This window comes from Triturus cristatus, chromosome 4_2 (genome assembly GCF_964204655.1).
Source record: "Triturus cristatus chromosome 4_2, aTriCri1.1, whole genome shotgun sequence".
In the NCBI taxonomy this organism is placed as follows: domain Eukaryota; kingdom Metazoa; phylum Chordata; class Amphibia; order Caudata; family Salamandridae; genus Triturus; species Triturus cristatus.
In genome coordinates this window covers 883,118,374-883,143,498 of record NC_140586.1, presented here as the reverse complement: position 1 = coordinate 883,143,498, position 25,125 = coordinate 883,118,374, and the positions used below count along the sequence as shown (strand labels likewise).

Here is a 25,125-nt window from a genome sequence, read left to right as displayed (position 1 = left end):
AAACAGTGTGATCAATGGTGTCAGAGGCAAATTCGTGTTTATAAGGTTCTTGTTGCGACTGCACACTGATCTGCTGAGTTTGCGCCTGCGTTGAACTTGATGTGTACTACTTTGCGGTAATGACATTTCTTCAACATCGCTGCTCGTTAGTAGACTGGCTACCTCTGCGACACTAAAGCCCTTGGGCCTAGGTTGGTGGGATTGGACCGCTGTGCTGCTCCCAGCTTGGTTCCCGGACAATGCTGCTGCAGGCGTAACTTTTTTGGTGCCAAAAAAAACATTGGCCGGCACACCACCAGTCGTGGTTAATGGCACTTCCTTTTTCTGTTCCTTCTTCTCACCGGCAACTTTCTTGGTACTGGACCTGGTACCTTTCTTTGGGGCCATCTTCTTCAGATGTCAGGCAGGATGCAGATGCACAACAAGTTCTGGTCACACGTGGACGTGATGCGCAGCAGGACGTCTGTCTGGCTGGCAGTACAACGGGTAGCCGAGTGATGCTGATGACACCTCCTACTCTGTCTTTTGTGCACCTAAAAGCAAATAAGCCAGGAGAAGAACATCAGTGAAATGTTGCATTTGTTGTTGTGGTTCAGTTACTTAGTACTGTACTAGTGCAAACAAAATATAGTCTAGCCATTTATGACTTTTTTTTTTAACTAGGGCTATATTACTGTGTACAGCCACACACTACACTCTCAGGAAGGATAGGAAAGTTAATAATAACCACCAAAATAAAAATGTAATGGAAGTGGGGTGGACCCTATTTGCCATTAAATTATTTGAGCATCTCAGCATCCATGGAGCTGCTGCTGGCAAAGGGGGTGAATGGATGGAAACAGTAAGCCAAATAGCCAATAGGAAAACCATGGAGGCCTATGGCAAAAGCAGGACACTAATAACTCCCAGTCCAAACACAAAAAAAGGCCACCACCCACATGGACACTCACAAATCACAAACAAGCCGGGGGCCTGGACAACACCAGGAGCTTACAAAAGGCCTATAAAAGCCAGGTAAAGGATGCATGCTAAAGCACACTGCTCTGCCTTTTTAATGCAACAAAATGTAAATACGAACATTCACAGGCCCCAAAAAGGTCTGCAGGGTGCATGCATTGCACACCAACACACCAGTGACCAGACACATACAACAAAAGCATGTCTTTAAGACAACCAACATCAGAAAGGCCACCCCCAAAAAGCACACTTCCCCAACTCAATCCAATGCATCCATGCCCTAAATGAAGTCTAAATTCAACAGACCACACAGAAAACACTTGATTAATAAAGCTGTGGCTACCTGCTCTGATCCTAGTGGATGAAAGCAGGCCTGTTGGCAGACAAGGCCAGGCAAGCTTGCAGGCCTAGGCTTCAAAATGGCCACCCACCACATGGCCAGGCCCAACAACATCAGAAAGGCCACCCCCAAAAAGCACACTTCCCCAACTCAATCCAATGCATCCATGCCCTAAATGAAGTCTAAATTCAACAGACCACACAGAAAACACTTGATTAATAAAGCTGTGGCTACCTGCTCTGATCCTAGTGGATGAAAACAGGCCTGTTGGCAGACAAGGCCAGGCAAGCTTGCAGGCCTAGGCTTCGAAATGGCCACCAGCCACATGGCCAGGCCCAACAACATCAGAAAGGCCACCCCCAAAAAGCACACGTCCCCAACTCAATCCAATGCCATCCATGCCCTAAATTATGCTTGAAAATGAAATGCATTCAAAAAACACCAAAAGGAACAGTTGCTTCATCATGCGCACACTCATGAGGCCATGCCCATGACTAGCTCGGGCCTACTACTACTACCCACAACATTTTTTAAAAAAAAGGAATGATGATAGTTATCAAAAATAAATTGTAGTTACAACAACTGCAATGCCCACAATCAAACAGACACAACAACCACTTACTTGTAAAATATCCTATTCCAAAACTCCTCAAATCCAATTGCAATGATGCAGCAGACAAAAAGAGTGATCTTTCCAGCTCCAAATCCAAAGGCAGGATGAGCAGGAGATGGACAAAGCACTGGGAGGAGCCTGCTGGACAGGAACAGGAAGTTGGAGATTCCGTGTCACTTCCTCCCTCTCCCCACCTTTTTAGGTCGAGGGACCGTCCGGTCTGCCGAAGGCAGAACCGGAAGTCCGGAGATCTTATGTTTCTTAGAGGGGCTATTTAGCCCGCCTCTCTTTTTGCTTCTCCTCCATTGGCTGGCTTCCTAAACGGAGGCCAGCCATTGGAGGAGAGAGCCGTCCCTACAAATAGGCTCCGTCTTTTTCAGATTCGGGGGCGTTTCCGTGCTCTTCTTTCCACTTTTTAGCCACGCCCTTTTTTAGGCGTGTTTTTCTCTCCTCCAGCCAAGAGGAGAGGAAAGAAAAACACGCCCCCAAATCTGAAACCGCCGCTGCGTTTCTCCGAGGCATTTCTGCTTCGCCTCGGAGAAAGGCAGTGGTGTGCTTGTTGTCATTGTACTCATGGTCTAGGCTGTCGTGCATGTGCATTCAGGCTTAGTGTGTGTCAGCAATCGGCCTGTTCACGCGCAGGCCAGTTGTTATTGAAGTGGTAAAAAGCAGCTTCAGCACTTTGCACAGGAGTTTTGTATCGCCATAATAGATTAGGGCAAAACTACCCTCCTCACCTACCCCCCCTGCCCTCACCCCCCCCCCCACCCCTCCAGCGGTGTCTGAAAGTTCCCGCATTTAAGAACAGATATGGTGAGAGGACGGCAGAGCTTGTGGGCCGGGCCTCTCAGGGCGGGTCATGCGCGCTTCTTTCTTGGCCTTCCTCGCATGAAGCTCTGCAAAGATGGCAGACTTCCTGCCCACCCGTTGGGTGCTCTATGTCTGCTTTCCACACTGTGTGCTTAATAGCCGCGAGGCCGAGAAGCAGCGCAAGTCGAGGAAGATCGATAAAAACCTTCAAGTGGCGAAGAATCGCATCAAGCGGCTTGTGACGATTCTGCAGCTGGGTGCTGGTGAGAGTGGCAAATTCACCTTCCTCAAGCAAATGCACATTATTCATGCGCTTTTGCTTTCGACATACGGGCAAATGAGGAGTTCCAAATAACAGCAACATCATTAACGTTAAGGCTACAGCGGGCCCTTTCGGGGGGTACCTAGGTCAAGGTCCAAGGGGGCGGGACACATCCATGACTCCAGAGCACTGTACCTCAGCTCCTCGAGAGAACAGTGCTTTGCAGCCTCTGAGTTGCACTATGGTACTTTCATACGGATGAGGGGAGGGGGTGGGCATCGGTCATGGAAGGCAGGAGTCAAATGCAGCACCCGTTCACACTGTCCCAACAGAGGAGCAACGAGCCCTTCCCTAGGTGACAGGAGCCGCGGTTGGAGAAGGGAGGCAGCTACCATAAACCAGGGGCTTCAGTTTGAAAGAGGAGGCTTGAGGACACCTGGAGAAGCCTCACAGTAAACCAGGCCCGAGCCTTGTAAGGAGGCTTTTCTACCTCTGTCAGCCAACAAAGTCGATCTGCCTGCTTTACAGGGGAACATACCGCTACGCACAAGGCTGCTGGAGTGAGCTGGGATAGATCAGGACCAGTTTGTGGAAGGTACACCTACCCCGTCACTAACAAACGGCATTGTTGAGCTGAAACGGAGACCTCCTCACAAACCTAGCTCCCTGAAGCAAGGCTTCACAGTTCAGGAAGCGCCCCCGTGGACTCTTGCACGGATTGTAGGATCATAGCCTGAGGAATGTCGCACCAGCTCTCTAGCCGCAGGGTCATCTCTCCCACTGTGCTGCTGTTTAGACTGCAGACCTTGTGTGTTTGAGTCGCTGGTGAGTCTCCGAGAGCGTCTGCTGTTAAAAACGTCTCATGCTAATGCCTTCGTTTTATGCGCACCGATAATAGCTTTTTTTGTTGCTTGTCATTATATCATCCGACACTGTAGAAAAAGTGAAAGTAAAGTGGTTTCTTGCCGTTATTATTCCCCACTAGGACTTCACGGTATGGAATCGGGTCTGTTTTTTAACACTGCATGTGCGTGCGTGCACCCCCTCATGTGTTTCTTTCCCACGGCAGGGAAGCCCGGCCAGTCACTTTTTTAGCTCCACGCGCCATTTCGATGGGAAAGGTCAGGTTTTAAATTCTCCCCAGGGTGTTTGCGTTGTCTGCTGTGGAAATTAGCGTTTTATTATAATTTACAAAAAATGTTGGCTTTGTCTTTTGCATAGCACAACAGCTCCCTGTGCTTCAACCCACTGAAATGTCAAAACCTAGAGCATGCCTGATATTATTCGCTATATTTAGAGAAAACGGCTCGAACTTTTAAAGCCGGGAGAGAGTAAACCCATTGCAATCATTAAACAATAGCTCGGCGGCCCCCCTCCCCCCCAAAGTGCAAAATCTGCCACTGTGTAAATAAACGCGATGGGTTCGACTAGAATATGGACAAGTTTTACTTTTAAAAAATATCTAGGCAGACCAGACCCTCGAGAGAAAGTGAATAAAGGACTTCCACTGCACGTTGAAAAGCCAACTTCGGCTCCTACCAGAGACAGGAGGGAGAAGAGGGCAAGCGGGTGAGACAGACATTTAAAGAGGCACCGCTTTTAACTGCATGTCTGCTGGTACCTTTTGAACCCTCGTGAGAACCCTGCAGCCTGCGCATACTTTGAAATGATGGCCCTTTAACTTGTGTACATTCCCACGTAACCCCGACAGCTGGTCTGCTCTACATTCCACTGACAGCATGGGAGGGAGCAGCCTGGAAGTGGCTCATATGGACACGGCTTTGCACCTCTGTCACTTGTGTGAGCCTTGCCTCTGCATAAGAAGCTGCCATGGAAACAAAACAAGGATGTCTCCTCTATTCACCAAACCATGTTAAGAGCAGCGTTTGGCCAGTTATTCTAATAAAAAACAGGATATATTTTGCTCTCAGATTTAGGATCTGGCTCCCTTCAAATTATACTTCACTTCCTGTTGTAAAAAAAAAATAATTACTCATGAACTCTTAATCTTCATAGAGCCTGTTGAGGGGTTTGTCAGTTGATCCAGCAAAAAGTAAATATGTGTTAAATTTTGAGGTTACTGTGTGGCTCTGTGTGTGTGGGGGTGGCTCTGTGTGTAGGTGGCTCTGTGGGTGGCTCTATTTGTGTGTGGGTTGCTCTATGTGAGTGGCTCTGTGTGGGTGGCTCTGTGTGTGGGTGCAAATGCAATAGGTCTCGCATTTGAGAGTGATTAAGCTATTGACATTGTAAATAACAATGCAGTTTCTTTAAATGTTTTAAAAACAAAAACATAAACAAAAAGAATGTCATGAGCAATGCCAATAGCTCTAACTTTAACAATGCAGAGACCATTGCATTGTAAATGTAAATTGTAAATCTCTCACTACCTCACTCTCTATTTCAATACCTCACTCTCTCTCTATCTCACTCTCTCTCTGCTAATGCAATAGGTATCACATATGCAAAAAATAAGCTAATGCCAATAGAAATGACAATGCCATTTATTTAGGGATACAAAAATGATAAAAAAATAATGAGCAATATCAATAGCTCTACCTATAATATTGCCGAGACCATTGCATTGTAAATGCTTGTTAGAAAAAGACTCCTTGCACAAAAAAGGACAGCCAAATGTCAATGTGAGGAGTTGTTTTCACCCTCTCGCTCGCGGTGTAGAATGACGTGTTCGAGATCTCAATCTTCTCATACTCGCGCAGTGCATGATCGCGAGAAGAATGCGATTCGCAAACTGTTGCGAGACAGCGCAAAATGGCTACCAACAATCCAACATCTCGTGGAGAACGCGACCGGGTCGGGAAAACTTTTCGGCGAACGCGGGGATTCAGGTAAGGCGATCGCGCGCGAGAATGTATTATTTTACAGCGCAAGCAAGAAACAAATTATCGCTAAACTACGGAATGCGGAAATTTTGACATTTTCGCGTTCTCCGCGGAACGCGAAAATGTCAAATTATCGCAATTTCCGCGAGCGGAACGGAAATTTAGCCCATGCCTACCTGGGACCCGCACGAGGAGACTCAGGCAAAACATTCATTGGAAACACAACATTCTATGTAACATAACCATATGAAAAATAACACTTACAAATAAATGCATATTTATATAAATATAAATATCTATGAAACATTGTGGAGAATAAACATGGTCAGCCAGGTCCGTGAAACGTTTCTCGGGTCCACAGTCAACCCATTGAGCAAGTACCAGAGTTACGCTATCCAGAGACGGGAAGCCACGATCTATTTTACTTCATACCTCAGCACACTGTGTACCAACAATGGAAGGGATCTCCTGAGAAGACAGGGTGTGCATTATGCCTTCTTTAAGAGTGAGGCATAGCATTTATTTACACGGAATGTGATAAGAATAGGTGACAAGCACCGAAACCTACCTCATGGTCACCAAGAGTGGACCTAAGAATTTAGGCTTGAATTCAAAAGAGTCCAAGAGGCCAAAAATGGGATTAGTACGTAGGAAAATGCGTTTAGCAGAATTGGAGCATTTGCGACTGTTAAAATGATCAGGACATCTGGCCCCTAGGTCCTACCTCCCCCTAGCTTGTCTCCCTTGTGCTGCACTTCTCACCTGCATGGATGTCTTGTGCTGCACTCAATTGTGAGCTGAGCTCTCCTAAACGCTCCGGTATTCTGCAAGTTGAAGTGACTGAGTGCAGGATTAGATAGAATGATGTGCCCAGGATCGCACAGTTGAGGCAGGGAAGCCTGGATTAAAGATTGTCTTTCTTGATTGGGAGATATATATATATAAAACATGCCATTGAGTACAATATACCATGCCCTCTCTGCTCATACATGGAGCCCTGCCAGCTCAACCACATAAATTGTATTTTGAGACACAGAGCACTGACTCGTCCGTCTGATCGTGCCAGTGTGAGGTCAAGATGATTGGAGGAAGGAACACCTAAGATTACACCATGTTTACATGTTGATGTTTATTCAGATGTATTGGAACATGCGCTGGTTGAAACTCTAAAACCTACTTCTCCTGTTTCATAGCCTCTATTTTACAATTAAATATCATTTCATGGTGGTTTATTTAAGTATTAATCCCTGCGTTTAGGTTATTTGTAAGCACTCCATCATTGGCCGACATGGGAACTGAAGAACAGTGAAAACAATTTATCCACAAAAGCCTTACATATGCAATTAAAAATAGACCAATTTCTCTCGTTCTTAAGGTTCATGTTTATTTAAGTTTATTGGAACTTCACGTACCAACTTATTTCCCTCTGTACTCTATGGTCCATTTAAAAATGAAATACTGTTGTTCCTTGCCTCACACCTTCATCCGTTTCTCAGAACTCCCAATGCTGGCTGATACTGAAGCTGACGTGCAGGGCGGTATCAAAGGCAAAGGCTGCTTTGTGGACTCTGTCCCCTGAACCCGTATGCCCAGAGCTTTAAATAAGATGAAACGAGCATTGGTCGAGCGATCATAAACGTGAAAGTGATCACGTTCGCGATCAAGCGCGTCGAGGGATGCGCTTAATGAGCATGATGAGGTTTGCCAGCCTCTGCTCGTAAGTGTGCGCCCGCGCACATGCACTGTAGCTCTAGGCCGGCCATGGCAGCATTTTTTTAAGCCCTAACAAAAAGTCTCGCCAGACCAGCGCATGCGCTGGGTCAGGCGAGACCTAAAAATGATGCTCACGCCAATAATTAATTATTTAATCGGCATGCTTCCTCTACTACTCTCAGATGATTTCCATCATAAATTAGAGAAATTCATAACACAATTTATTTAGCAAGGTAAAAAAGCTAGAATATCCCTGACAAAATTCTGCCTGCCCAAAATTCTAGGTGGCGTCAATGTAGCTAATTTTAGAGATTGCCAGACAGCTGCTAAACAAGGTACCTCCTGGTTCCAAGTACCTGATAACTACACCCCCACGTGGCTATAGGTTGAAAGAAACCTTTTGCATAAACTAGACCCTGTTACTCTACTTAACTACCAACTGCAAGCATATCACCACTTCTAAAAAATACTAGTAATGCCCTATTAACCTTTGATAAAAAACTACCTTCCCAGATGAAATTCTCCTCTTTAGCCTCTCTCTGGGACAACCTGAACATCACATACGATGGCCGGACTCTTCACTTTGAATCATGGATCACCAGAGGCATCTTCTTTCCTCAACAACTAGGATCCAGAAACTCTTCTCTAACCTTCTCGAACTAACAAACCCAATATCTGATAGATCAAGAATTCTATAATTTTCTGAAACTAAAAACGGCTATTCCCAAATCTAAACATCATTATAGAGAACCGTCCCTGCCAACACTCCTTCATAAATTTAACATACTAGGCCATCAAGTGTCCAAAATATATCACTTAATGCAACCCAAGGAGTTGAGAATGAATACGAGAACAACAGAATACTGGGATACTCATTCATCTACACCCACATCTGAGACCGACTAGACAACATATGGAAATCTGTCACCTCACATAAGATCTCATCAGTACTATCTCAAACGAAATTCTGGCTAATTCACAAAGTTTTTGGGACACCTTCTCCCCTGCACACACTAAACTTTTCAGAGAACCCTGTCTGTTGGAACTGCAGTGAAGAAAACCGAGATCATGCTCACCTCATTATCAGCTGCAAATCAGTAGGCCCCTTTTCGGATAAGGTTTACTACCTTTATCTCAAACCTATTTAATATAGCTCCTTAGAAAGAAAATTCATATCCCATTAAAGTCTTCCTCGACCCGAACATCAGATGCCCTGCCGACCGCCTTCTACTTGATCTTCTACTGACATCGGCAGTTAAGACGATCACCTCTAACTGGAAGACTACACACAAGGCTTCCTTTCAAGCCAGGCTTAGTTGGGTATCGCATATCTTGGGAGCTGATAGCATTGCTTTGCAACACTCCCCATGGAAACCACAACACAGAGCTATATGGGAATCCTTTGATAACTACTTCACCACCAACAAACCCCCATAAACGGAAGGCCCTATTTCTATACATTTTCATTTGCTACTTCAATCTATACCCATCAATCCAGACAAACGATGTAGGCTGATGTTGTGTATCAATGACAGTTACGATATTACCGTTGTCATATGTTATTTGTAACACTTAAATGTGATACATTATGCTTTTAAGGCTATGACATTATCAACATGTAAGGTGTAAGTGTATAATGTTATGACATTATCAATGACAGCTGTGATGTTTACATTAAGTGATGTTGTGAATTAGCCATGATCCTTATACCTTATTAATTCCTTCCCACCCATTTATCTCCTCTGTCTACTCAGTTTGATTCTGCTTTTGTTGTGTATGAAAATTTAATAAAAATTATTTTTAATTTAAAACTAATTGTGTATGCACATTCCATAATGTTTCCATGTAAGTAATTTTAAATCACTTTACATCCGACAGAACACAATCCTTGAATGTACACAGTCCGAAATATTGAGCTCCAGTATTCAGGAAAACATAAGTGCAGAGACCGACAAACCAGAACATAAACTGACATCCTTTGATAACTACTTCACCACCAACAAACCCCCATAACCTGAAGGCCCTATTTCTATACATTTTTATTTGCTACTTCAATCTATACCCATCAATCTAGCCAAATGATGTAGGCTGATGTTGTGTATCAATGACACTTACGATATTACCGTTGTCATTTGTAACACTTAAATGTGATACAGTATGCATTTAAGGCTATGACATTATCAACATGTAAGATGTAAGTGTATAATGTTATGACATTATCAAGTGACAGCTGTGATGTTTACATTAAGTGACGTTGTGAATTAGCCATGATCCTTATTAGTTCCTTTCCACCCATTTATTTCCGCCATCTACTCAGTTTGATTCTGTTTTGTTGTGTATTAAAAATAAATAAAAGTGATTTTTAATTTAAAATCAATTGTGTATGCACATTCCATAATGTTTCCATGTAAGTAATTTTAAATCTCTTTACATCCGACAGAAAACAATCCTTGAATGTACAAAATGATTAAGAATAATGAAGATATTCCTGTAATTCTGCAAAAACACAGTCCGAAATATTGAGCTCCAGTATTCAGGAAAGCATAAGCGCAGTCAGAGACAGACAAACCAGTTCATAAACTGAAGGATCCTGTAAGAAGCATCAAGGGCAATTCAGTGGTTCTGCAAGTCTGAACTCTGCACCTCCACGCCACAAAACTGAGAAATGACCTTTACAAAATGACTACAACACTGATAATCCACTTCCTGGGTCAACATGTCCAATACCAGCTTTAATCGCGTGATTGGTATGCTGTGATTACAGCACTGCTTTTCTTTCAAAAGTGATATCAGACCACCATTCAGTGCTAGATGTGTATTGTAAACTCTTTCAGGCCATTCCACAGCAACCAGAAAAAAGCACAATGGAGTGAAGCCAAACAACTGAAGGGTAAAGGAAAGAGGCATTCTTCTATCTAAAATACTGTCCAAATTTGCACCGACCAGAAGGAGGATGGATCTTTACCTGAAAGCGCGCCATACCTTTATCCAGTTTAAAGACATAATCATTCATTAAGAAGCCTTACACACATTATGAGTGTGGCAAGTATTTAGTGACCTTTTCACTTTATTGTTAAATCGGAAAGCAAACATGCAAAATGCCACACACATGCAGGGAATGTGAGAATAATACAAGTGCTTTATCTGTGATTTTGGCTCATCAAGAAACACAGTCATGGGATGTAGAAAAATACATACCCGACTCAGAGACACTAATCAAGAAAGAAGTATCAGACACATGCAGCGAGACCTTTATATTGTCATCAATATTAAAACGCGATCAGCAAATACACGGAGGAGAAAAACTGTTCAAATGCACTGAATGTGAAAATAGCTTTAGTCAATCTGCTCTCCTTAAAGAGCATCAGCGAACACACACAGGGGAAAAGCCATTCAAATGCAGTGAACCTATGAAGAGCTTTAGACAGTTATCAGACACGAACCACCATCAGAGAACACATACTGGGAAAAAAACATATAATTGCAGTGAATGTGTGAAGAGCTTTAGTCGATCATCAGACCTACAAAGACATCAGCGAACACACACAGGGGAAAACCTATATCACTGCAGTGAATGTGTGAAGAGCTTTAGTCGATCATCAGACCTACAAAGACATCAGCAAACACACACAGGGGAAAGGCCATATCGTTGCAGTGAATGTGTGAAGAGGTTTAGTCGATTATCCGGCCTAACACAGCATCAGCGAACACACACAGGGGAAAAGCCATACCACTGCAGTGAATGTGTGAAGAGCTTTCGTCGAGTATCGGACCTACAAAGACATCAGCGAACACACACAGGGGAAAAGCCATATCACTGCAGTGAATGTGTGAAGAAGTTTAGTCAATTATCCGGCCTAAAACAGCATCAGCGAACACACACAGGGGAAAAGCCATATCACTGCAGTGAATGTGTGAAGAGCTTTAATCACTTAGCAAACCTAAAAAAACATCAGCAAACACACACAGGAGAAAACCTATATCACTGCAGTGAGTGTGTGAAGAAATTTAGTCAATCATCAGACCTACAAGCACATCAGCAAACACACACAAGAGAAAACCTATATCACTGCAGTGAGTGTGTGAAGAGCTTTAGTCAATCATCAGACCTACAAACACATCAGAAAACACACACACAAGAGAACCTATATCACTGCAGTGAGTGTGTGAAGAGCTTTAGTCAATCATCAGACCTACAAACACATCAGCAAACACACACACGAGAAAAACTATATCACTGCAGTGAGTGTGTGAAGAGCTTTAGTCAATCATCAGACCTACAAACACATCAGCAAACACACACAAGAGAAAACCTATATCACTGCAGTGAGTGTATGAAGAGCTTTAGTCAATCATCAGACCTACAAACACATCAGCAAACACACACACAAGAAAACCTATATCACTGCAGTGAGTGTGTGAAGAGCTTTAGTCAATCATCAGACCTTCAAACACATCAGCAAACACACACACGAGAAAACCTATATCACTGTAGTGAGTGTGTTAAGAGATTTAGTCAATTTTCAAACCTACAAAGACATCAGCGAACACACAGAGGAAAAGAATATAATTATAGTGAAAGTGTGAAGAGGTTTAGTCGATTATCAAACCGAAAACTACATAGGAGAACACACACAGGGGAAAAGCCATTCAAGTGCAGTGAATGTGAGAAGATCTTTATACATTTATCAAGCCTAAAACACCATCAGAGAACGCACACCGGGGAAACACCATATCATTGCAGTGAGTGTATGAAGAGCTTTAGTCAATTATCAAATCTACGAACACATCAGCAAACACACACCAGAGAAAACCTATATCACCGCAGTGAGTGTGTGGAGAAATTTAGTCAATTTTCAAACCTCCAAAGACTACAGCGGACACACAGGGAAAAACTATATAATTATAGTGAAAGTTTGAAGAGGACTAGTCGATTATCAGACCGAAAACTACATAGGAGAACACACACAGGGGAACAACCATTCAAGTGCAGTGAATGTGAGAAGATCTTTATACATCTTTCAAGCCTAAAACACCATCAGAGAACGCACACCGGGAAAACACCATATCATTGCAGTGAATGTGTGAAGAGCTTTAGTCAATCATCAGACCTACAAAAACATCAGCGAACACACACAGGGGAAAAGCCTTATCATTGCAGTGAATGTGTGAAGAGCTTTAGTCAATCATCCGACCTATATAGACATCAGCGAACACATACAGGGGAAAAGCCATATCATTGCAGTGAATGTGTGAAGAGGTTTAGTCGATTATTACACCTAAAAAACCATCAGAAAACACATACAGGGGAAAAGCCATATCACTGCAGTGAATGTGTGAAGTGCTTTAGTCGATTATCAAACCTCCAAACACATCAGAAAACACACAGGAGAAAACTAATATCATTGCAGTGAATGTGTGAAGAGCTTTAGTCGATTATCAAACCTACAAACACATCAACGAACATACACAGGGGAAAAGCCATATCATTGCAGTGAATGTGTGAGGAGCTTTTGTCCATTTTTAATCCTACAAAGACATCAGCAAACACTCACCATCACTGAACACACATCGAAATAAACATAGAGATGCAGTAAATTTGTAAGAATTTAAGTACATCAACAATAATACTGACCCATCTGTGGACATACACCCAAGCAAAAATGTGCAGTTATTGTTGGATGAAGGAATTATAAAAAATGATAAAATTGCAATTATTTGGGACATTCAAATACCAGCTGTTAGAAAGCAGATGATAAAATACTGCACTAATAGGAGGGAATAATAAAAGTGTCTATTCCCTGCTGTTGATCGTTTCCCTATATCAATATCTAGGGAAAAATATGAAATGCCAGGAAAGACTAGCACAATGGTTTTTATTCTGTGAGAGAGTCCTAAAGAAGAAAATCCAAGGACACCTGCTCATGCTACCTGGAAAAGCAACACTATTAACACTGCTTGGACTAACACAGGAATTTTCAGCTATTTTGTGAGATTAGTGATAAAGCAACAGATTCAACCCGATATAACAAGCTCTCACTGGAGAATATTCATAGCTGGTTGTGGTGTTTGGTCACTTTATGCAAGTTTGATGATCCTGTGACAGCAGCCAGAAGATAATATAGAAAAGCTAGAGAAGAGAAAGTAGAAAAATGTGGGCGATAGCACTCTGGGTTAATCCTTGCAGTGTGTGCATGACATTTACCTCTGAAGCCTTGATGTGGATGAAATGATGCTCATTGCTATCATCATTCAATCAAATCCTAGGAGACAGAGAAGTTGAAACATCTAGCGCAATATGTACGTATTCTAGGGTTTGCAATTACCTAATAGCGAAATCAAGCGGTTCGCTATTGGGTAATTGAAGACAGCGATGTACAAATGTGAGTTCAATACATTTAGCAATTCCCAGTGGGTCATGAATAGACGAACCTCAATTGTATTAATGAGGTACGTTTTGGGTTGCGACCCAGTGTGAATGGCAGAAATCACAGGAAGAGTAGTCTGCTGGGGGCAACAGACCACCATGTCTGTGATTGCTTCTAAATAAAGTAATTTTTTTTAATGCAGCCCGTTTTCCTTAAAGGAAAACGGGATATGCTTCAAAATGTAAAATGAACAGTTTTCTTTTCATTTTTATGAGTTCCACAGACCACTGCCTGTTGTTCAAATATATTTTCCCTAACATTCACAAAGGGGAAAGGGTCCCTTGGGGTCCCGTTCCGATCATGTAAATGGGTTACCACCATCCCGGAGTTGGTAGTAAAATGTGAATGTTTTGCAACCGCATTTCGGTAGCAAACACTCGCACATACCACTGCGAGTTGCTATTAATCAGGCATGCCCTAAACAAGCCCCTTTCTAATACCGATTCGCAAACCCAATTTGCGATTCGGTAATGATAACCAAATTGCAAATTGGGCATTTGTACCACTGCTGTACACCACTCCACTCTACAACACTCTTCTCCACTCTACGCAACACCTTCTATGTCACTCCACTGTGCACCACTCCACAATACTCTATGCCACTCCACTCTGTGACACTATTCTACTCTGACACTGTGCTCCACTCTACGCCGCTCAACTCTACACCCTTCCACTCTGACACCCTACTCCACCCACAATACTGTATACTACTCTATGACACTCCTCTTCACTTCTCTCCATGCCACTCGACTCTACGTTATGTTATGTTAAAAAGTTTATAAAGCACTCGAATACCCATGGGTGCCTTGGCGCTGGTTGATTGGCAGTAAGGTGAGGGTACTGGGTCCCTAGAGGTTAAAAAGCCAGGTTTTTGTTAGCTTTCTGAAACTCCGCAGTGTGGGAGCTGCTTTAATGCTCATTGGTAGACTATTCCATAGGGCCGGGGCTGCAGTGGTAAAACAACTCCCTCCCCATTTAAGTATCTTAAACCTGGGACAGGACACTTTTTAAGGTAGCTGGGACATAGATCATGCAAGGCTTTATAGGTTTTAATGTGGTTAGTTACAGTCAGCCAATGCAGTTCCTTAATGGAGGATGAAACCGAATGGAATTTAGGCAGGTCGAAGACGAGACTGGCTGCCACATTCTGTACACTCTGAAGTTTCTTCATATGTTGTTTTTGAAGCTTGGTGAAAAGACCACTACAGTAATCCAGTTTTGCTTGGATTAATAAAGAAATAACAGTTTTTCTGGTGGTTAACAGAATAAAAGGAAAGCTCTTTCTAATGATTCTCAGAGTGTTAAAACTGCCGAGACAACTGAGCTAATGTGTTTATTAAAGCTCGGCTTGTCGTCTATCATTATACCTAAGTTTTTAACTTTTTGAGCAGCGGTAGGGAGGGTTTCCATCTCTGCTGGCCAGCATGCCGAGCTCCAGAAAAAAGGATTATTATCAAAGAGTATCACCTCAGTTCTTTCTGCATTTAATTTGAGACAATGCTTTCCCATCCAGCCACTAATTGCTCTCATGAAGTTGTGAAATTAAGAGATGGCTACTTCAGTGTTGTTAGCGGCCGACTGCACTATTTGGGTGTCGTCTGCATAAGATGTTGGGTAGAAGCCAAAAGATCTGATCAAAGAGGCAAACTCTGAAACATAAACATTAAAGAGAAAAGGTATTCTACTGTACCCCACTTCACACCGCTACATTACACTCCACTATACGCCACTTTATGACACTCCACGCCACTCTCCTTTACTCTACTGACCTTTGGTCATGCTAAAAAGCAGCCACTCTAGTGTACAACATTGCTGAAACAGGTGAGCCCTACTGGGTTTGCCAATTCTTGCTTAAGGTTCATATTTATTGCTACTTTATTAACTGGGTGTTAGATCGTGTCTTACCTAGAACATCGGTGTCTCTGATGGATGTGGAATGAAAGAGACAAGTACAATGAGTTTCTCAGAAAACTACGCGTACCAGGTAAGGGTGAGCAGTTATAAAGCTAAGGTTATTTAAGGGCTGGATTTTTGTCAAAGTGTTTATGCAACAATCATTTCCAGAATTTCATAGAATCGAAGGCTGTTCCTAAAAAGCCCCTGTAAGAACATACAGTGCTAAAATTCAAGCAAATGCAGTCTATGGAGCCACTCCACTGGTGTACGGAGTAGGAAAATGTTGAGCTGTAAAAGAGAATTCCGTGGGTTCTATTGGGGAATAATAATTCTATAATTGACTGTAATGGAACTTAAAGAACTCCTGTACTAGGTCAAGATATGAGTAAGTAAGTAGTCTGTGCTAATGTATGTGTTTGTTACATGACAAACTCTGCTGAGATTCTGAAGATAATGTTCATTGAATTATTTTGAAAGATAGGAACTTGGAAGACAGGGAGAGTGGTAGGTTCTAGAAACAAGCCATTGAGGACAAGATGGCTGATTGACCTCGACCAGAGCTGCTGCTGTTTCTCCCCTCTGTACCCGTGCGAGAAATGCTGGTTCAATAGTGAGCTTAACGCGCGAGAGAGAAGAGTGAACAAGGATACGGACAAGCAGAAGGAGCATTTATCTTAGTCAACTGGGACTTCTCCTTCGATGTGATATGCGGCTGCTGAGTGCCCGGATCCCGCTGAGGATTAGAGTGCTTGCCGCGGTACTTCACCTGCTTTACCAGTATACTTTCCGCCCCTCTGGAAAATCGCTCCCCCGTTGCTTGGATCAGGTTACGGCTCCGAGACTGGCCACCAAACAGGGTACCAGCACAAGAGGAGTTGCCATTCTCGCTAGACAGAATGATATAACGGTTAAAAGGAAAATATCAGATAGATGGAGTCGGTGGGCTGTATTAGAATGTTGGTTTGCCGGGGAGGCTTTTACGCTGTGCTCGGTGTACGGCTCGACTGCTGATGACCCAGAGGAATTTGAGTATTTGGACATCGAACTTTCTAATTGGCCCACCCCTTTAATAATTTTCGGTGACTTTAACATCAATGGGTTGGGGGGGCTATGGGTAAGAGGGGGGATATATATACAGGACGGGGAGAAAGGGTTTATAAGGCACTTAAGAACTTGGCCAGTAATCATGGGCTTATTGATCTATGGAATCACCTGAATCATATGGATCCTGGCAGCATATTTTTTTCTGCTCCGCACAAGGCAGTTTCCAGATTGGATTATTTCTTTATTTCTTATACATTAGTACACCGGACAAGGATAGAAAAATACCCTAGGATAACATCCGATCATAACCCTTTAGCCCTTACCCTGGCTTTTATTAATGGGCCACGAAATGAACGGACATGGACTTTTGAAAGGGGGCTTTTAATGGATCCTGAATATGTTTTGTATATGAAGAGATGGATGTCATCTTTTTGGGATGCAAATAGATATAGTGTGAGCTCCGGAGTGGTGTGGGACATTTTCAAGGCGGGTATTAGAGGGGATACTCTCAGTTTCAGCCTCTCTCGACAAAAGAGGGAAGCATGTAAGGTGGACTCGCTGTATAAATCGCTGTCTAACATTGAGGAGGAGTTGGCAACTGCAGTAAATGCCGGCTTATCCACCAACAATATTCTACAGCGGCTGGCTTGGGCTAAGGCAGAAATAGGCGACCGAGCTGCCGCGAAGGCAGACGATCTTTTTCTAACCAAGAGAGAACATTGCTACGAATTTAGCGAACGAATCGGTCATATGCTGGCAGTTAGGCTTAGACAAAGGAGCGTTGAGAGCGAAATAAAGGAGATTGTAGATGAGAGTGGGAATCTGGTCACGGATCCTCGTAAGATTCAGGAAGTTTTTCAGCGGTTTTATCAGCGATTATATGGGGCTGGACCTCAGGTGCTGCAGGACTTAACCTCAGGATATCTCAATAGCATACCCGTATCATGCATTGAAGGCGATGCTAGATTAAGACTTGAGGCTATTTTGACACATGACGAGATCCTCTGTGCTTTGAAAGATCTTCCTTCATGTAAAGCCGCTGGGCCCGACCAGATTCCCCTGGAATTCTACAAAACTTTCTGGAAGGAAATCAGATCTGTTTTGGCTGACACAATTTGCCTCGCACAACTCGGGAGTTCTGTCCCCGCCTCCTGGGCAGGAGCTGACATTGTCATATTTCTAAAAAAGGGTAAACCCCCTGAGGAACCCGGATCATATAGGCCCATCACTTTAATAAACTGTTATGTAAAGATTATGTCCAAAGCATTGGCGACTAGACGAAACTACGTAATCGCGAATGTTATCCATCCGTATCAACATGAGTTTATCCCTGGGAGGGGGACCACTCAGCATATCCGACGGGCAATAACTTTATTTGATGCGGCAGAAGTCTCAGGGGACCCTATGGCTATGCTTCTCTTGGATGCAGAGAAAGCTTTCGATAGGGTCTCCTGGGACTATTTATGGCAGGCAATGAATAGGGTAGGAGATCACAAAAGCTATCCGCAACATGTATAGCGCACCAATAGCTCGTCTTAGAATAAATGGGAAATATACTCCTTCTTTTAAGATCATACGAGGTACTAGGCAGGGTTGTCCCTGCTCGCCCTTACTATTCGCTATATATATTGACCCTCTAATTCGGCAGCTGGAGGCATGCCGGGAAATCGAGCCTGTTATTTATCACGGGGTTGCCACAAAAATTTTAGCATACGCCGACGATGTTGCCTTAGTTACCCCCAACCCTGTAGCAGCGTTGGTGGGAGCTGAGGAAATTCCTTCCGCTTTTGGCATGATTTCCGGATATGCCCTAAATAAACAGAAAACCTAGATTGTTGTGAATGGGGAGACAAACTGCCTTGATTTCTGGGTGACAGATTCAGCAATGATAGATTGCTGAATCTGTCACCCAGAAATCAAGGAATTACTCTAACCTCAGATTTGAATAATTTAGTGGCTATTAATGTTGATCCTGTAATCCGAAAAGCCAAGGTAGACTTTGACAAATTCCATAACCTACACATGTCACTAGTTGGTCGCTGCAATGTGATAAAAAATGATATTTTTGCCAAAAATACTGTACTTGTTTAGGTCAATACCTTTGGAATTTGGGAAGAACTGGTTTTCCATACTGGATAATCTGGTTCATAGATTTTTTTGTTCTCATGGTAAAACCAGGAGGGCTCTACGCTTTACGACCTTACCCTAATCTGGGGGAGGCTGGGCGGTCCCAGACTTTAAGCTTTACTATTGGACTGCTGCTTTTAATTACATGAGTGGATTACTGGGCGGCAGATCTGAAAACCCTAGTATGGAAGATAAGATTCCTGATGTATATAGGTCATTGGTGGGGGAAGATGCTAAAAAGTGCTTTTTGAAATTTATTGAGCCAAGCTACTTTAAGCAAACTAAATTCAGAACCTTACAGGCGGCCTTTAAAATCTGGACTACTTTTAAAAGAAAGACTGTTTTAGGGAGGTTGAATTATTATACACAATTATACGGCAACCCTACGCTGCCAGAAATCTTTTCGGATCAAACTATGGTATATTGGGCGGCATGTGGCCTTAAAAAAGTTGGAGATCTAGTTGGCATTGACAGAATCTACCGATTTAAGGATATCCAGGATACATTTGGTATTAGTTTCGGGAACTTTTTTAAATACCTTCAGATAGAAGCTATTTCAGCAAAAAACTGGGTGGACCCAATGGGTTCGGCATGGTGAAATCCTTAGAAGTTATAAGAAGTGGGGATGGCTGTACTATAAAAGGAACCTATAGTGAATTCATGGCACTCAAATCAGATCATTTAGAAAAACATGCTAAAAAATGGGGAAGTTAGCCTTGATACGGATCCGGATAACTTCTTTCAGTCCCTAGAGTTGGCTTCAGGCCCAGCACTACAAAACAGTGTTTTCCCTGTACTATACTCTGGCAAAAATTTTACAGTGGAGGGGGTTGCAGGGAACAAGGTGCCCACGCTGCGATTCTGTACATGCTGATCTAGGTCACATGTTTTCAACCTACTATGTTAAAAAAAGCAATTACTACATTTTTTGAGACCACTTTGGGTCTTAGGGTTAAACTAACTTCTTTAATTCTTCTCGGGGTCGACAATACACAGGGCCATACCATATCTCTCAGTTTTCTCTTTCTTGCCATGGCAGTTTTTCGAATTTGTGTTGCTTCAGCTTGGCTAGACCAAACTGCCCCCACATTTAACTTATGATTAGCACGGCTCCTCTCTACATTTAATCTTGAGAAGGGAATTTATGAAAGAAAAGGCAAGAAAGGGAAATCCCTTGGCAGACACATATGGGCACTCTTATATAGTTGGAGGGAATCTTTGGCCCCAAAATAGACCTTAAGGCTGCTGTATGAGAACGTTTTTTATACATTGTCTAGATTTATGTCTGTATCTGCGTAACTTACTTGTTCAATACGCTGAATCAAACATTATTCTTTTTTTTTCTTCTTCTTTGATGAAATATTGTAAATTATAAGTATAAATTGTAATTATGTTTCCTCATATAATAGTAATGACTTGTTAATTGCAGTGCTGTTTATAAAATTGAAAAACGTAATAAAATATAAAAAAAAAAAATATATATATTTTGAAAATCTTTGTTGTCATTGAGTGTAAATGATTGGCACAAGGATCGTGATGATCTCTCATTTTATTCTGCTCAAATAGGTGTATGTAATTGTGTTAAAATGCCATCATTTTGGGGGCAGATTCATTCCAATACGTCTACAGTCAGGGCACCATATCTAAAAGCAAGCATTGACATAGCCAATAGTTCTCTACAACGTGAGAGCTATTGTCTTTGTCAATGTTTTTTTTAATTTTTCAGTTTGGAACACACACAGCAGTGTTAAAACAGTTATGTTATGTTATGTTATACTTTTATTTTTATAGCGCACGGCTACTCCAAAGGAGTGTCCCGGCGCTTTATCAGGCAACTCAGAAAAAAAACATAACACCATACAGCGAGGAACAAAAGAAAAAGAACAAAAAAAAACCAAAAAAAAACTAAAGGTTAAAAAGCCAGGTCTTCAAGCTCTTCCTAAAGTGAAGCAGGTTAGTCGTGGAACGCAGGGCCAAAGGGAGAATATTCCATAACTGAGGGGCCCTCAGGCTAAAGGAGCGCCCTCCAGAGCGTGCCTTCCTAATTCGAGGGACCACAGCCAAGCACAGAGATTCGGAACGCAGAGATCTGGTAGGACGATAAAAAGTAAGCCTATGTTGGAGGTATTTTGCGCCCACGCCAAAAAGCGCTTTGTGCGCCAGCGTCAGAACTTTAAACATAATCCGCTTCCGGATGGGCAGCCAATGAAGCGCCATCAGCAGACCGGAAGCTCCAACTCGCCTATGGAGGCCAGAAATAGCGCGAGCTGCAGCGTTCTGCACGACCTGCAGCCGCTGAACAAGATAGTCCGGAAGACCACTGAACAGGACATTAGTATAGTCCAATCTGGAACCAACCAGTGCCTGCACAGTGATCTTTCTATGCTCCTCCGAGAGCAGAGGCAAAAACTTCCGGAGCATCTTAAGTAACCCGAAGCAAGTGCCCGTTAATCCGCGAACATGTGGCACCAATGTCAGGCCGTTATCCATTTTTACACCCAGATTCTTAGCCACCAGCGAAGCCAGGGCAGGGGGACACATATCCGTCGGCCACCAGGCCCGCCAATCAGGGTCGAGGGAGCAGCCAAAAAACAACACATCCGATTTATCTGAATTGGCCTTAAGGCCGTTCGACTGAAACCAGCTAAAAACTGACTCCAGGCAGCCCCGGATGTTCTCCCCGTCAAAAGCCTGGCCCTTCCCACACGTGAAAAGCAACTGCGTGTCATCGGCGTAGGAAACGATCTGGACCCCAAAAGACTCCACCAGTGTCGCCAAGGGTGTCATAAAGATGTTAAAGAGAGTCGGGCTCAACACAGAACCCTGCGGAACACCGACTCCCAATGGCGGCATCTCGGCGGAGCTCGGAGAGGCCCAGACCGTTTGTCGGCGGCCCTCCAGGAAAGAAGAAAACCAGTCCAACACCGTCTCCCTCAGACCAATGTCGTAAAGTCTGGCGAGAAGCATCTCATGGGGGACGGTGTCAAAGGCCGCCGAGAGATCAAGCATGACAAGCATAGCACGGCCTCCGGAGTCCAGCGTCTCCCTGATGATCTCAAACACCTCCAACAGTGCCGTCTCTGTACTTAAATTAGGACGGAAACCGGACTGTGAAGGGTGAAGCAGACCACTGGACTCAAGAAAGCTGGACAGAACGCCGTGCACATGCTTCTCCGTAATTTTGGCCAACGCCGGAAGGAGGGAGATCGGCCTATAATTGGCCAAAACCTCCGAATCCAGCCCAGGCTTCTTGAGGAGGGGGATCACCATCGCCCTTTTCCAGGGGGATGGAACCTGCCCCTCCCTCAGAGATAAATTCACAAGTGGGTTAACCACAGGGTTGACCACAGTCGCCATCCTGGCCAGAAATTTGGCCGGGCAAGGATCTAATGGCGAACCCGACTTGAGGTTGGCCAGAAGCCCCAAAGACGCATCGGTGGAGATAGGTGGAAACTCTGCAAGGACCACTGCCTGTGAAGGCCGCCACACCGGTCCCACCACCACGCTCGCATGCACCGCGGCTGAGCCCACGGCGAAAGAGTCCTGAATAGACTTAATCTTATCCGTGAAAAAACTGGCCAGTTTGCAAGCCCACAACTCAGAAGGAACCCCTTGGGGCAGGTTGGATCTAGGGGCCCAAAAACTCCCTAACTACTGCAAAGATCTCCTTACATGAGTTTGAGGCAGCCTCAATCCTCCTGGCCAAAAAAGCCCTTTTTTCACGGAGAATGTCACCGTGGTAGGCCTTAACCCTTAACCTATAGGCCTCTCTGGCCTCCAGATCATAATGGAGGCGCCACGCCCTCTCTGCCACCTTACATTGGCGACGGGTGGCCCGCAGTGCCTCAGTGAACCAGGGGGCCGAGACCCTCTTGATCATATTTCTCGGGGCCGAAACCGGGGCAAGGTCATCCAACCTCTCCGACAGCCACCCCTGTAGGGATTCAACGTCCTGCTCCAGATTACCTGATATAGGGCACGGATGGTCCACGGCCGCCTGACTTAACATCTCAGGTGTAACTCTATGCAAAGCCCTCCACGCCGTACCATGCTGTCTCGGCCCACTACAGGGAGATTTCTTACTAGCTAAGATCGAGAATCTGGCCAACCAATGGTCAGTCCAAAGCACCGGAAGGAGCTCGACATCAAAAAGAGGTGTTGAAGAAAAGACCTGGTCCAAGGTGTGTCCTCGATCATGCGTAGGACCAATAAGAAAAGGGGCAAGGCCCAGAGGAGCCGTAATATCCTACAGTTTATTGACTTCCGAATCACCGGCGACATCCATATGGAAATTAAAATCTCCTGCCAAAAAAAAATGCTGCGCATTTAAAACCAGCTCAGCAGTGGCGGTCTGGAGGTCGTCAAAAAAAGATCCAACTGGGCTAGGGGGTCTATACACCAGCAGCCCTTTGAGGGCTTGCTGCGGGGACAGTCTGATGGTAAAAGCAAGAGATTCGGAGCCTGCGATGGCATTAGAAGGAAGAATAGAGCAGGAAACTGCTTTGTTCACTACCACCGCTACCCCCCCGCCCCTGCCCTTGACTCTATCTTGCCGGAAGATGTTGTAATCCGGGGGAATCGCTGCCATGATGTCAGGATTAGACAGCTCCCCCAACCAGGTTTCGGTCAGCAGCAGGCAGAGTGGCTTATCTTTCACAAGGAGATCAAAGATCTCCAAAGCATGCTTGCCTACCGATCTGGTATTGAGCAATAGGAAGAGATGTCTCACTTGATCCTCATCTCTCCTTTGTGGGGACACGGGGGCATACTTAGGCACCCAGCCACACCCCGGGCAAACCCGTTTACCCCTGTAACGTCCAGGGAACACGGATCGACAAGAGCAAGGACGTTTTCGCAATGCGTAGATTTCCCTGGCAGAATAACAAATCATCTTGCTCAAGAATAATATACCACCAGAACCTACCGCCCCTCCGCCGCCTCCGAGACGCTGACGGGCGCAGACGGGCAAGACTCTGGCCCGACTCAGGCACGACCGCTGCGCGTCACCGCTGCGCGGACCAATGCGAGGGTTAAGTAATGACTCCCCTCACCTCCGCCTGAGCACTAGAGCGCTCAGCGTTATGGCGCCCCGAGGGATCTTCAATATGGCGTTGAAACGCAGGTAAAGCTACTGATACTGCCCGCAGAACAGCGGTGGGCGCCCAATTTAAATGCAAGTATGTGGCCAATAAGGTTGATTAAAAACAAGGGACAATGAAATGAAAACTAACCAAAATACTAGAGTAGGATTTAGGAATTAAAAACGCACAAGAGGATTCACTCGCTCGCTCGCTTAAGCGCACGTTAAATACCAAGCGCCACAATCCGTCGGTCCACCTTTCCCCAGTTGAATAAGACACGTACAATAGAGTGATGTAAGATATGAAAAGTCTGTGTAGGGCAATTTATTTTGCACACAGTGAACATTACATGAATGGTGTGGACCGTACTAATAAGATGGTGCAATAGGTTAGACAGTCTGCCCAAGCCATTTCCCCCATACCTTGGCGTGTTTTCGGGACACCCACAGGCTTTGTAGACTGCCCGCTCCTGCTGTATGCACCAGTCCACAACAGCCCTCCATTTGGCCAGGGTATATGGTCTACAAGCCAACCATTGTGAGGCAATGTCTACCTTAGCCACCAAGAGGACCGTTCGCATGAAGGACCTCTCAGCCCTTGTTCACCCGTCCCCTCAAATACCCTAAGTAAAATCAGTGTGGGTGACATGGGAATCCCCCAGCCGAGAACCCCGGACAGCTCGCCTCTGTCCAGTAGGTAAGTATGACATCAAAGGAAGAGACCATGTTGTAAAAGTCTGCCAGTTCTATTTCACATTGTAGGGAGGTGGGGGTGGGTCATAGGCCAGCCCTATGCAGGCAGTGCGGGGAGAGATAAACAGGGTACAGATAGTTTGAATGAGGTGCAGCCTGGCCAAGGTTGTAAGTTCCCCTTGGTCCATTAATGTGTCTCTCCAGTCTCCATCCTCCTTAGGTCCCACCCGTTCCCCCCACCAATTCCTGAGGTGGTCCAGTTTCCCGGGTGAAATAATAATGAGTGTGCGGTAGATGTGTGAGATCCCCCTCTACCCATGTG

The 25,125-nt window shown here is 44.4% G+C and overlaps 1 protein-coding gene and 1 pseudogene across 2 annotated transcripts in view; both read left to right on the top strand.

Moving 5' to 3' along the window:
• The window catches only part of LOC146835333 (uncharacterized), a 39,859-nt gene extending 19,349 nt beyond the window's left edge, over window positions 1-20,510 (top strand). Inside the window, exon 2 of the mRNA XM_085602915.1 lies at window positions 9,976-20,510. Within this exon, the coding sequence (XP_085459041.1) occupies window positions 10,634-12,949 (2,316 nt within the window). The 5' untranslated portion in view covers window positions 9,976-10,633 and the 3' untranslated portion in view covers window positions 12,950-20,510. The remainder of the gene's footprint in view (window positions 1-9,975) is intronic.
• The window catches only part of LOC146835332 (uncharacterized), a 316,447-nt pseudogene that overhangs the window by 99,269 nt on the left and 192,053 nt on the right, over window positions 1-25,125 (top strand). The gene's annotated exons all lie outside the window — the stretch shown is intronic.